This window comes from Neovison vison, chromosome 11 (assembly GCF_020171115.1).
Source record: "Neovison vison isolate M4711 chromosome 11, ASM_NN_V1, whole genome shotgun sequence".
Lineage (NCBI taxonomy): Eukaryota > Metazoa > Chordata > Mammalia > Carnivora > Mustelidae > Neogale > Neogale vison.
Genome location: NC_058101.1, coordinates 57,144,675 through 57,159,616, shown reverse-complemented (window position 1 = coordinate 57,159,616; position 14,942 = coordinate 57,144,675). Strand labels below are relative to the sequence as shown.

General features: G+C 34.4%; 1 protein-coding gene across 3 annotated transcripts in view; it reads right to left on the bottom strand.

The window, feature by feature from the left end:
- Window positions 1-14,942, bottom strand: part of FBXL5 (F-box and leucine rich repeat protein 5) — a 51,086-nt gene that overhangs the window by 13,847 nt on the left and 22,297 nt on the right. For all 3 annotated transcript variants that reach the window (XM_044226085.1, XM_044226084.1, XM_044226086.1), the window contains exons 5-9: window positions 13,094-13,276; window positions 10,789-10,914; window positions 7,498-7,646; window positions 6,810-6,892; window positions 5,186-5,908 (exon numbers count right to left, since the gene is read on the bottom strand). In XM_044226085.1, coding sequence (XP_044082020.1) covers window positions 5,186-5,908; window positions 6,810-6,892; window positions 7,498-7,646; window positions 10,789-10,914; window positions 13,094-13,276 — 1,264 coding nt within the window. The remainder of the gene's footprint in view (window positions 1-5,185; window positions 5,909-6,809; window positions 6,893-7,497; window positions 7,647-10,788; window positions 10,915-13,093; window positions 13,277-14,942) is intronic.

The window sequence follows — 14,942 nt, the reverse complement described above, 5'->3', positions numbered from 1 at the left end:
CTGCTCGGCAGGGAGCCTGCTTCCTCCTCTCTCTCTCTGCCTGCCTCTCCATCTACTTGTGATTTCTCTCTGTCAAATAAATAAATAAAATCTTAAAAAAAAAAAAAAACCACCACCACAACAACAAAAGTAAAAACAAAACATTTTAACTTGAAAATTTTAAAAATTAAAAAAAAGGAACACACAACTGAAGGGTGCCTGGCTGGCTCATCAGAAAAACATGCAACTCTTGATATCAGGGTTTTGAATATAAGCTTCAGAGTGGGAGTAGAGATTACTTAAAATAAACTGAAAAAAAGGAAAAAAGAAAAAAACACACAACTGAATAGAGCTACAGATATGTTTTAATAAGGTATAGTGGTAATGAAAAAGATAATGGTATTGGAAAATGAATTATTAGGAACCAAAAATTCCTAATTCTTTAAAACCAAGTTACATTAAAAAAAAAAAAGTTACATTCAAAAATAACTAAAACCATTATCAGGAATACACATATAAAAATACAAAAAGTTTTAAAAAGGAATGAGAATATGGTTGTCTTACTTTGTTGCTTTAACTATAATCTATGCACTTGAATTTGAACAAAAAGAAAATTAATGGAATGATGCGCAGCAGTCAAGCCATAGTAAAAGCAGTTAACTCAGGGGAAAACATTCTTGGTACATGCCTTCTGAAAGATTTTTATAATCATCTCCTATTAAGCATCTCTTGTAATGGCAGGGAAGTATTAGGTTTTGGCTGGATAAATTCTTCATTTTAACATATCTGATATCCAATTTTTAAAGAGTCTGGTAATATTCAAATCTACAGTTGACCCCTGATCACTGCAGAGGTAAGCACACCAACAATCCCCACCTTACGCAACAGAAAATCCAAGCGTAACTTCTGACTCCCAAACACTTACCTACTAGTAACCTACTGCTGACTGGAAGTCTTACTCATAATATAAACAGTCAAGTAACACGTATTTTGTATGTTATATGTATTATATACTGTCTTCTTACAATATAAACATGTCATCAATTTCCAAACGCTCATGTCAAAGATAACTAAGCAATCATTACACAGCTACTACTACTTACTGAAAATCTACTATGTGTCACCTATTCACCTTATATAAGGCTAGGTTAAGTATTTTACACAAAGCCAGTTATATAAAAAAAAATTAAAAAAACACTATCAACCTACACCAAGTCTGTCTGGCCCCAAGGTCAGTGAACCACGGTATTTTCTCCAACATTTTTCACAAGAACACATAACCTAACAGAGCTCTAAGTGGGTCCCATAAAACATAACAGAATCTAGGAGCCAAGAAGAGCTACCTCTCTGAGCTAATGAATGCTTTACCTCCACCTTTCCATTCTCCAGGAAGAAAGAGATTAGTTTACTAAAGACTGTAATGACAAAAAGAAAAAATGAGAGAAAATAAAATACAGAACTTCTCCCAGGTAGTTTCTTTATAACTTAAAAAAGCAGTACAACTTACACTTCTCTAGCAAGAAGTATGAAAGTGCCTCTGTGTTATCAAATTTTAAAATACTTACCAAAATGTGTAAGTGAAAATTATATCTTACAAAACTATAATTTTATACTTTCCTTATTATAAATGAGATCAAGTGTCTTTTCATATTTTCAGGAGTTAAATATTTGTATGCCATTTTCTGTAATTTGCTTTTTCATGTGCTTTGCAAATTTTCAGCTGTTTTTCGATTATTTTCTTATTAATTGGTATGAATGTTTCCACATTAGGAAAACAAATAATGTGTGATGTAAGTCACAATTTTTTCCCCATTTGTCACTTGCCTTTTATTTTTTTCTTCAGGCAGAGAAACTGTATTTTATATAGTTGAATTTACCAATATGTTACTTCAAAGCTTCTAGAGTTGTCTGCAATGGTTAAGAGGCCTTCACCACTCAGAATGTAAAAGAACTCTATGTGCTTGAGTTTTTTGCCACTAATACTTTATGATTAATTTTTCATTTATAATTCTTTGATCCATCTGGAATTTATTGTATATGAGGCAGGAATCCAAATTTACGTGTTTTGGTTTTTCTTCAAAATGGCTTATTATTGACTCAGTTTAATTTACTTAGTAACTCATTTTTTTTTTACTTAAATAGAAGAGCTCTCTCTTGGGCGCCTGGGTGGCTCAGTGGGTTAAGCCGCTGCCTTCGGCTCAGGTCATGATCTCAGGGTCCTGGGATCGAGTCCCGCATCGGGCTCTCTGCTCAGCAGGGAGCCTGCTTCCTCCTCTCTCTCTCTCTGCCTGCCTCTCTGCCTACTTGTAATCTCTTTCTGTCAAATAAAAAAAAATAACTAAATAAAAAAATAGAAGAGCTCTCTTTATCAAACGAAGAGAATGCTTTATAGATTTAGATGCACTTTCTATTGTTTTTTTTTCTAGTTATAAGCACATACCACTCTGTTTGCATACAGTTAGTTTCATAATGTGGTTTAATAAATTACAAAGGCAGCATTTATTGTGATTTTTTCCTAGAATTTTTGTCTGTATTTGGCCAACCAACTGATTATATTGGGAGCTTTGACTTTGTTATGTTGTTGGTTTTTTCTATTCAAGAATATGGCAGAACTTTCTGCTTGTTTAAATGAGTATCTTCTGTGTTGTTCAGTATTTTAAAGTTTTCTTCTTATTGATGGTGTCCATTACTTGTTAAGTTTGTCTTTAGTACTTCAGCTATTTTGTTGCTTCTATTAAAGTTTTTTTTTTTTTTTTTTTTTAAAAAGGCAGTACAAATAGATCATGCTCAAAGACCAAAAATTCTAAACTCTGGCTATTCAATTCTGATACAACTCAGCAGTGCTTTTTATAAAACTTAAGGTTATATAATGGCACTAAATTACTTCAACAGATACTCTACATTTTCCAAAAATTCTCAATATAAAACCATGACTCATTTTAAGTTAAAAAGAGAAACGAAAATCCTAAATGATGAAATAATAATAAATGTAATTCTGTACCCCTTAAAGATTTTTAGTAGGCCAAATTCTAATATTAATGCCAATAAATTAGTATAGAATTATTTTCTGAGGAATCTGAGAGGCAGGGCAGGAGGTCAGGGGGATAGGGAAGGAAAAAAATGAAACAAGTTGGGATCAAGACCCAGGGTCCTGGGATTGAGCCCCACATCAGGCTCTCTGCTCAGAGGGGAGTCTGCTTCCTCCTCTCTCTCTCTCTGCCTGCCTGCCTACTTGTGATCTCTGTCAAATAAATAAATAAATATAATCTTCTTTAAAAAGGTGGGGGAGGCACCTGGGTGGCTCAGTGGGTTAAAGCCTCTGCCTTCAGCTCAGGTCATGTTCCCAGGGTCCTGTGATCAAGCCCACATCGGGCTCTTTGCTCGCCAGGGAGCCCGCTTCCCCATCTCTCTCTCTGCCTGCCTCTCTGCCTACCTGTGATCTCTGTCAAATAAATAAATAAAATCTTAAAAAAAAAATAAAAAAAAAAAAAGATGGAATCAAGAGGGAGACAAACTATCTTAATCTCACAAAACAAACTGAGGGTTGCTGGGCGGTGGGGGGTAGGGAGAGGATGGCTAGGTATGGACATGGGGAAGGGTATATGCTATGGTGAATGCTGTGAAATGTGTAAGCCAGATGATTCACAGACCTGTACCCCTGGGGTAAATAATACATTATATATTAATAAAAATTAAAAAATAAAAAAAAAATTTAAAAACTCTTTACAAAGATCACTTTTCTGCTAACTTTCCTATAAATTTAAAATAGGATTTTAACTGCAAACATTTTTATATAATAATTTGAAATACATACCTTTAAGGACCTTGCTTCTTAAAGAAAGAAGACAGAAGGCTACTCAAAAAATAATTTTTCTGCTCTTTTACGTTCCATTTATAGATCACCAATCTACTTTTATAAACTTACATCCTACTATCACCCAGTACATATCATTCACCAAACTGGAATACCAAGTTTCTGAACATTTACTGAGTCCAACTTAATATGCTAAAGATCATACCAACAAGAAAAGAAGAATACTAGGCTTTATGTTGGATGAATTTTCATTGTTTAACATGTTTAGCACCCCATTATTAAAGAACCTTAATAAAATTCAATAAAATTCAAGTCTATTACAAGGTAAAAGAGAAAACACATAAACAAATTTCCAAAAGTTCCTATCAAACATAATGAAATAATTATTGCACATTAATAATGCTGAGAACAGCCATAACAACAAAATAACCTAACAACAATTACAATAGTGCTTTACTACTATGTGTACTGTGTGCTCAAGTAATCCTCACTGCTTGGAATGAATGATGTCCTCCTACTGTCACCTATCAAAATCCTTCATTTTTCTTCAAGATTCAATTCAGTGTCATTTCTTTTTTTTTCTTTCTTTCTGTTTTTTTGGTTTTTGGTTGGTTGGTTTGTTTGTTTTTAAGCAGGTGCTCCCTCCATGTCCAACATGGGGCTTGAACTCACAACCCTGAGATCAAGAGTCAGATGCTCTGGTGACTGACGTAGCCAGGTACCCTTCCTCATTAAATTTCCTGATCATTTACTACAACTGAATGACAGATGTCTTCTCTCTCTATACTCACAGAATCTCTATACGACATCCCTAGAGTGTACACAGATAATACACAGCAATGGAATATGGTATATTTTATCTTCTTCTCTGTTACAAGCCCTTGAGGGAAAAACTATCTTATTTTTCATCTACTAAAGCATCTTGGAGAATTTGTAGGCATTTGCTGACTATTGATTAAACTCAACATTCTGGGCACCTGGGTGGTTCAATCAGTTAAGTGTCTGCCTTTGGCTGAGGTCAGGATTCCAGAGTTCTGGGATAAAGTCCCACTCAGGCTCCCTGCTCAGTAGGGAGTCTGCTTCTCCCTCTGCCTTCCCCCACCTTATACATATGCATGCACACTCACTGTCTCTCTCTGAAAAATAAACAAAAATTCTTTAAAAAAAATAAACTCTAAATGTTCGTCCATATTTCACAAAGAATTTAAATGGACTGAAATGAAACTCTGAGCTCAACTTATATTGTTCTAATGCTTTGAAGTAGGACAGATTCTGGTTAACTCTTTCAGTTAAACAAATCAGCTAAAAGGAATGACTTAAATTGAAATTTTTATATTCTATTTGAGAATGTGAACATGTCCACTTCTTAATATTCTGCAACTAATTACTTACCTGAGACCATGGTCTGTGATCTGATAACATCCAGACAGACTGAGAAACAGAAGTACACGTCCAGTCTCTTGTTCAGATTTTTCACTCCCAGAGTAAATTAAGTCTTGTCCTCTAAGCAATCTAGTCCTTGATGCTTTTTTACACAATGCAGAAGACTCTGGGAGTGCTGACATAGTTCTTAGAGCTGTTCCTGTACAACAAAATGAATGACCACAATATGCAAAGGCTGGAGAAGCACAATGCTGCTGCCAACAGACACTAGTCCTTAATCCAACAATATCTTTACTGTAACAACCAGAGGAGGAACAACTAAAGTTGGATGCTGTTTCCATTACACAAAGACTTTCAACATTTCTATGTCTCCATTCTACAGCATCTTCAATATCAGCCAAATCTTCAGCATCTAACATCCACACATATGGAGAAGTGAAACTGTCAGAAGAAACGGTCTTAGTCCAGGGGTGTTCATTATCCATTTCTTCTCCAATACCTTTGTTAGTTAAATCGTGCAAACAAGTGTATTGCTTGGTGGACTGCATGGTAATGTCTTTATTTTTCCATGTAGTCGAAGTAATTTTGCTCGTAGTTTTTAAAAGGCCACTCTGATGAGATGTCAGAATTCCAAGGGCTCTAGAAATCTTCTCTAGAGCCACATCTGTGATTTTTTCACATCCAGACAGATCAAGATGCCGAAGGCTCTGGCAGCAACCAAGCCAAGACCAACTATAATTAAGAAATAATAGGACTATTAGAGGATATTGTTAAAATCTTCAAAAGCATTTGATTATATGTGAATAGACAGAAACTAAAAGATTTAAAATCTAATATAATCAAATATTTACTGAGTATCTACTGTCAGGCATCATTTTAGAAACTAGGAATTAGAAAAGACAGTAAGAGTAATTAGGGTTTAAGATTATTGCTACTCTTTTGTTATAAGGGAAGGAGGACAAAGATATAAAAAGGAGAGACTTCACATATTATTCCAATAAGTAACCAGTGGAGGAAAGGCTATATACACACCAAAGAAAGAGAATAACTAATTAAAGGAGGAAGATCCAGAAGAAACAAACTCTAGGAACTGGGACAGAATTAGCCATAGCCAGAGAAGGGTACACCTCTCCCTCTGAAACAGGAAGAGAGAGACTGATATAAATGCTAGAGGGGGAAAGAGAAGGGTGAGGTAGAATAAGAAAGAAAGTGATGGTATCTAAGGAAATAAAACCTATGAAGACTGTAGCTTGAGGAAATGTTACAGTTCCAGAATATGAAGAATGTAAGAGAAAGCTTTGCCAAATGGCATTTGGAGCCCAAATGAAACTGGAAACTTCTTAAAAATATATAATGCCAATCTACACTGACTGTCCAGCAAGGCTCTACTGTGTCTACTCTAAACACAGTAGAGGATTATAAAGATGAAAGGATGACGCAAACTGAATTTTTGAATCAGCTGGATCCTATGGACAAGAAGCAAAGAACTGGAGGGTGCTATCAAGTTAAGTCACATATGACTTAGATCTAATAGTAGTACAATTAAACTGCAATTATGGAAGTAAGAGACTACAGAACAATTCTAATACATAGGTTGAAATCATTATACTGAAATGTCCAAAAAATAACTAACCTGTCAAATGCAGAATCTGAAATGTCAGTCTGGGTCAGATCCAGATGCTCCAAGTTAGGACAAAGTTCTAAAATCTGCCTAACCTGGTGGGGGGGGGGGGGATTAAGAAAGACATCACTTTTAGTAAAAAACTTTCAGTAAATAACATAGCCAGTGGTTCTCAAGTTTTGTGCAGGTAAAAAATCACTTCAGTTCATGTATTCACAAATACATATTCTGAACTCAAAACTCTGGACAATTTGTGTTAGTAACCATGAGATTAGACCCAAGAAATTTATATTTCTAAGGAATACCCAAGGAGATTCTGATGGAGGACAAGACACACTTGTAAGACAGTGTGATTTAATCTCACTTGCCTGTTTTACAAACTCTTACATATAAAGAAACATTAAAAAAAACTGGGCTTCATCACTGAACTTAGTATCTGTGAAACTAAGTAAATTGTTTAACCTCTCCCAGTCTCTGTTTCCTTTTCTATAATGTGTAGAGGGTACCTATATACCAAAACTACTAGGAAAACTGAAATGAAATAACATGAAAATTTAGCAGTGTATGGCTGCCCATGGGAAGGTACTCTCCTAAGTAAACAGCTATTTTTTTTCCTTCATTAAATTCAGGAATAAGTAAACCAAATTTAGATCACTGCTACTTTTTCTTAATACCCAAACTAGTACTAATTTATACATACCATTTTGCTGGAAACTGCAGAGCTGTATGCTAATACTATAGTTTTTACCGAAGTTCCGACATATGGTAGAACATTATGAATTAAGCCATGAAGTAAACGTTTTTCCATTTGCGCAATGCTGATAGCAATTGATTCCTCTGCAGACTCTTCTGTAAAATGAATTCAAAAATCTAAGAATTTGATACCAGTAATTCTATTAGGCTACTCAAGGAATCACCAAGTCATTTAATATGAAATACTTTTTGCTTTTTTTTTTAAGTAGGCTCCATGTCCAGTGTGCAGCCCAGTGCAGGGATTGAATGCATTACCCTGAGATCAAGACCTGAGCTGTGATCAAGAGTCAGGTGCCTATCCAGCTGGGTCAACCAGGTCAACCCCTTTTCTTTCTCTCTATGGTTTTTTTTTTTTTTTTTAATACTTGATGCTATTCTTAAACTCCCTTATATATGTAAAGCAACTTCAATGGATAAGGTCTCACTCACCAGAACTTAGTATTTAACAGGTCTGACATCAACTAAAAAGAGACAAAGGGGAAAAAAACTTTATAATGAGAATGAAAGGTTTTTTTCACTTTCTGAGGCTGAAGGTGATGAGTAAATATAGCAGAGAGAAAAAATAACTTCAGCTTCAGGAACTTGAAGAAGTTTTGGAAAAATATTGAGTATTTAAAAGAACTGTAGAAGCTCTTCAAGAAAAAAATCAAAGAAAAATAACTATGATAAAAAGTATCATTTATTATTTTAGAAAAATAAAAGGGACACAGAGCTAAAAAGATTTAACACAACTGAATGAGCCTGGTCATAATAAATCAAGTAAAGTACCTTGGAATTTTTAAGAAGCGTGGTTTTTGGTTTTTGCTTAATAACTTCTGTAGAGCCTAGATGTTTGCAATAGGATGCCACACTGTTAACAACCAACACCACAAAAACACTATAAACTCCAATTTGATATAAGTGAAAAAAATATGCCAACTAAACCAAAAAAAAAGAATTAATAATTGTATTACCTTTCTCAGGGCACTATTATTATTATGCTTACCTAAAGACGTAACCTGAATATCTCTAACATTTTAACAGAATTAAGAAAGTCTCATTTTTAAGAAAGTCTCATTTAAAATAAAACTGAGTGTAGCTTATGAAAGAAATATTTCAAAAAATTCTGAATTTGTGACTAATGGTTCCGTATTTACAGATTTACCTAAATTTCTTGTTTATTAGTCAGACATATGTAAAGTACAAAGATAAAAATGACTTTTGGCAAACCCTATCTATCCTACAGTAATTTTATTCCCAAATAATTCTTTTGTTTCTGTGGTCCTCCCTATCTAAATCTGTTTTACTGGGAAATCCTTAAAAAATTTTTTTTAAAAATAAGAAATTAAATATCCTATGAAGAACAGTATCTTCCTGCAAGAGTAGAAAAGACAACTAAACTGAAAAAGCACTAACATAAAATATAGGTGGTAGATTCAAAGTTTAGTCTTAGCTACACCAAACAGCTGAACGGATATATTATCTTAACAAGACTCAATCATTACAGCCTTAACCTTTCCTTTTCAATGTGAATGCTTATTGATAAGCATTCTTTGGTTATTTCCTCAAGTGCTGAGACAAATACGCTAAGTTTGGTAAAGACTTTAAAGCTCACATGGGTTTTGCTCAAACTTCTGAGGAGACCTTAGTCACCCTATTTAAAATTTTAGTTTCTTTCCTCTCTTTCTCCATGGCTCCTGACACTATCCAGCACAGCAGATATATTTTGCCTGGATTTATCATTTATCTTCCCTTTTTTTTTTTTTTTAGATTTTATTTATTTGAGTGAGAAGGAGAGAGAGGGAGTTAAAAAGCAGGGGGAGAGGCAGAGGGAGCCGGAGAGGAAGAAGCAGATTCCTGGCTGAGCAAGGAGCCCAATGCCGGGCTTGATCCCGGGACCCTGAGATCAAGATCTGAACCAAAAGACAGATGCTTAACTGACTGAGTCACCCAGAGGCCCCTCCCCTCTCCAAATTGTAAGGTCAAGGATTTTTTTTTCCTATTTTGTTCTCTATTAACCTCATGCCCAAGAAAGTTCTTGCCACAGGGTGAGCATATCACCCAATCTAGCTGAAACAGACCTCCTTCTTACGTAGCATCCTCTAAATGTTCAAAACCATAACACAATGTGGCGACTTCATTTCACAGATCTTTATTTTTATAGTCCTCCTTTTCTACGTTTGGTTCTTTGCCAAAATTTTTTTTTAAAGATTTATTTATTTATTTGGGCGGGGGAGAGGGTAAGAAACTCAAGCATACTCCCTGCTGAGCACAGAACCTGACATGGGCCTGGATCCCACCCTGAGGTTAAAACCTGAGCAGAAACCAAGAGTCTGACACTTAGCCAACTGCACCATCTAGGCGCCCCCAGCTTACTATTTTTTGAGTGAGCAAGTTATACATAAAAATTCCCTACAGTTCCAGTTTTACCAGGTATTAGAATGTCTTGTCCGTTTTTTTTTTAACTCTTTCACCATTTTTAGTAATCATCTCCTAAATAGTGCCTAAGAATTTTTCTCTTCCTTCTCTATACTCCCAAATAGTGTCTTTCTGAACCTCTACTGTGGCATTTTTAATTATATGCCTTGAATTAAGAATTACCTATTCTAAATTCTCTGCCAGATGAGTTCTTTAAAAGATTTTATTTATTTATTTGACAGAGAGAAATCACAAGTAGACATAGATGAGTTCTTTAAGAATAAAGTCTTAGTCACCCTTCAATTCTCCCACAGTACTTATAGTATGGCTAGACTAATTATAATCCCTTGTCATTTAGAGAGAATTTTCATATATACATAACTTAATTCCACATTAACATTGTGAAGCAAGTAGTATGATGGTTTACAAATGAATAAACAGATTCAACAGCTTCATGCTCCTTCCTCTAAGCCACCATGACTCAATAAATATTGCTGAACTGATCAAATAAAATGGTCCTAAAAGACACACTGTAAACTACAAAGTGCTATATAATGAATGTACATTACTTCAATAAGGAGAATAGCCATTATTTTCTGATTTAAGTATTTAAATATAACAACAGATGGGAAAAAATCCTATATACACTTAAACAGAATAAATTTTAAGTGTGCTTATTATTCTTTCAAATTTTACAAAGTAGTAGGCTTATAAACTCCAATTTCTTTAAAAGACACAAAATATGCAAATCTTAACACCTAATAATTTATAAGCACTTAACTGTTAAGTATATTAATTACTAAAGCACCATGTATTCATTTTAATTCCAAACACAGCTTACCAGATTCATCTATATCAGCATCTTCATCCCACTCCTGAAAAGCACGACTTTCATCTTTTCTATTTTTCACCCATTCCTCATCAGGTTCAGTATCAAGTTCAGTTGCTGGACCACTATACCAGTCACCTACTCAACAAATAAATAAAAGGAACAAAGTAAGATTAGACCAGCTACCATTAAAAAAAAAAATTTACCTATTTACAATGAAAATCTCTGCACACAGAAAATACTTGAGCTCTAGGCAATGGGCCAGCAAGTGTTAAAAATGTTCAATTATGGTTTAAAAATTACACTTAAATAATATGCAAGGGAATTTCAGACATACTAAAAAGAATTATGAAAAATAATTATCAATAGTCTTACATGCAATTTTAGAAATCATTGAAAAGAACTTAACCTTTTTCCCCTACTGTGGCTTCACACTGGCACCAGCAATACCCTCCAAATGATGATAGCTAATAAACAAAAGTAAGCAAAGACTTTCTGCTCAATAGTGAATAGTTGGCAATTCAGCAATAGATAGGAACATAGTCAAAGGGGAAAGATTAAGGTAAAGCTAAATCATAAATGTAAAGATCCTGGAGATTAAATTATACAACTGTGAAGTAAGAGACAATGCAGAATTAATTTACTGAACCCTTAACATTACATTTAAATTACAATTTCTCAATCTTAACAGTACTGACATTCTGGGCTGGGTGATTCTTTGCAGTGGGGAGCTGTATTGTGCATTGTAATATGGTGTTTAGCACAAACCCTGGCCTCTACTCACTGCAGGCTAGTAAAATCCTCCCAAATGGGACAAACAAAAATGTCTCCACAGACATTTTAAAATGTTCCCTGGATGGTGGTAAAAAATTCTGATTGAGAGACACTAAAAACAAACACCATAAATAAATTAAAAAAAAAAATTTTTATTTGAAACTTTTTGTTTAAACATTAAAAAACAAAGAGAAGCATATTTAAGATTGGTTAAGATCAGAGAAGTCTTGTACAGCACTTTTACATTTGATCTTTATATCAAATAGTACCTTATTATGTGTTAATCCCTATTAATTAGTTATAAATAGTAAAAGATATAGCTAAACAAGAAAGTATTAAATATATCCATATTTCCCTCGACTTCTCACTTAATATTTCATTTTCCTCCAATAGGAAAATTATTCTACATAAAAATAATAATTCTGGGGCGCCTGGGTGGCTCAGTCAGTTAAGCGGCTGCCTTTGGCTCAGGTCATGATCCCAGGGTCTTGAGATCGAGCCCCACATCCGGCTCCCTGCTCAGTGAAGGCAGAGCCCACTTCTCCCTCTCCCTCTGCCTGCCACTCTGCCTACTTGTGCTCTCTCTCACTGTCAAAAAAAATAAAATCTTTAAAAATAATTATAATTCTAATCATTTAGTAAGTCCACTCAATACTTCAAACAGCTTTGCCAAAAAAATATTTAAGAACAGCTATTTTAAAGATGCTATATATTAACATAAAAAATAAAATTTTTAAAATTCAATTTATAATTATGTGAGAAATATATATTTCCATGTCAAAATGACAAATTACAGACAACAAAAAAATTTAATTTAAATGTGAAGTTAAGAGTCATTTAGAAGAAACTTTTCTAATTCAGTTTCATACAGGAAAAATTTATGCCATATTATTTGCTTTTACTCCATGACTGCACTATATGCTCATAAAAAGGAAAATTTCTTTAATTGTTTACAAGTAAAAGTAACTTATCACAATGAAATAAATATGAAACTGTGATTTAGGATGAGGCATTACCAATCACCAAAAAATATGCTGAAGACAAAAACAGAGTCAGTTATTCTGAGCCACTACCAAGGCAGCCCTAATGGTGTTTCATCTTTAAATTTTATAGAATTTATTCTCTACTTTTTTATATAATTATTTAAATCTGTTCTGACAACCTATTAATTTCATTTTAACTCCAAACAGAGGCAAAAGCAGGAAGAAGTAGCATTTAAAAAGTAGCATAATGAATACCCATCACCTCATTACCGATCTTCAACAATTATCAACATTTTGCCAATTATTTTGCATTCTCTCCCCTATTTTTTTCCTATTTTAAAAGAAATTGCACACATCACATAAGTCACCCATGAATACATCAGCATTGCTAGTTTTTCAAAAGTGTATACAAAAACACATCAGCTAACTGTAAAATCTACTCTTTGGTCAACGTCTCAGAATTTCCCTCCCTGACCCTGCTTATTAATGTCTAAAAGTAATCACTTAGAAAAATGGATTGAAGTATTTCTTAAAACAAACTAAAAGTTTCATTTACCTACCTCTAGCCCAATGAACAGGGTAAAGATGTTTCCAAAGCGATCCAGTTTTTGCGAGCTGAGACCATTTAGTGCTTACTTGACTGCATCGACACAATTCTTGAGGATTAAGATAACTGAAAATTGACAGCATTACCTCAGGAGGAAGATGGGTTATACCTGTGGCTTGTTCTGACACTTCCGCTTCTGAAATAAAAAACAAAACAAAACAAAAAAAAAACTTTAACATTAAAGGCTATAAGAGCAAATGCAGTAAAAAATTACAATTGCATTTCTATAAATAAAATCCAGTGCCTAAAGTCCACTCCTTCCTGCTTCCAAGATGTGAAAAGGAAATAACATGGACTAGTGGTAACATGGGGATGTTCAACTTGTTAAGAACCTGTAGGGTTAAACTATGAGGTCCCAAATCATACTTCATCAGTGGGAGCTACAATAATGAACACAGAATTGACTTCCTCTTACAAAGGCGTCACAGAAAAAACAATACTCACTCTGTAGCATAAGAAGCATCATTTGGAAAAAGGAACCCAGCAGGTTATACAGCTTCAAATATAGAGTCAGCCAGATTATGAGATCTCCAAGGCATTTTTAATGACACACACAAATCTCGTAACACGTTCCATTCATGTATTAGGACTCCTGTCAATATTTTCCTTGTGTTCCCTCTTTGATTTTCACATGTGATATAAGAGGTCTGTGAAATCTAGCTTCTGTAACCACAGGTAACCAAACCTACTTATACTATTTGTGAGCCAGCTGAGACAATGTAACGTTAACATTTCTAATGCTCGCGTACATTTTTATTGGCAATCTTTTGTCAGCAACTATTTTAAAAAAATAGCCACTGAATGTCCAATTTCCTATAATAAATTACTTCAGGAGCATTTTTCCCAAAAAATGCAAATAAAGTGCTACAATAAGAATACAAACTACAAGAGATTCATCAATAAGGACTGCAAAGAATTTGAGGTACCTTGTACACCTGATCTGCCCTCACAAAGCAACTTAAATACAGAAATGCTATGATCACATTACTTTAACCCAACCTTTTTCAAATGGCAAATATTTAATCATAATACAGCTATAATTTGCTTTGAAGGAGTGGGAAAACTAAATGTAATAAATGTGATGCTTTTAAATCCCATGTGAGAATTACAATTAAACTAGACACAACAGGTCTTGGCTTGGTGTCGAAGGCACAAGCTGCATTTCAGAATGAAGCACACAAGCTTTATGGGTTTAATTATAGGCTCACCTATAAAAACATTTTTGTTTCAACATGCATCTCACCTACTTTGTTAAATAAAGAGAAAAGGACCAATTTCAAAGAATTTTAAGCTATTTTAACAGGACTGTCACTGTTATTGCCCATCTAGGAGCAGAAGAAAAATTTTTACTAGCCTGAGGATGCCAATTTCCTTTAATGATGTTTTAAAAGGCAAAGCTATCAAAGATCAATAAGAATAAATATGAGGTGGGGCGCCTGGGTGGCTCAGTGGGTTAAAGCCTCTGCTTTCGTCTCAGGTCATGATCCCAGGGTCCCGGGATCAAGCCCCACATCGGGCTCTCTGCTCAGCAGGGAGCCTGCTTCCCTTCCTCTCTCTCTGCCTGCCCCTCTGCCTACTTCTGATCTCTGTCATATAAATAAATAAAATCTTTTTTAAAAAAAATATGAGGAAGTAGTTTATGAATTAAAAAGGCAAGCAGACTTTATTTGCACTTCTCATCTGTTTTCTTAAAGTAACAATACAAAGAAAAACAGTGTTCTCATACTTGCTCCCCTGTGTATTATTACTGGATATAAGCTAAAAGAATAACACATGGAAAAGGATGGAAATAAAGCTATAAG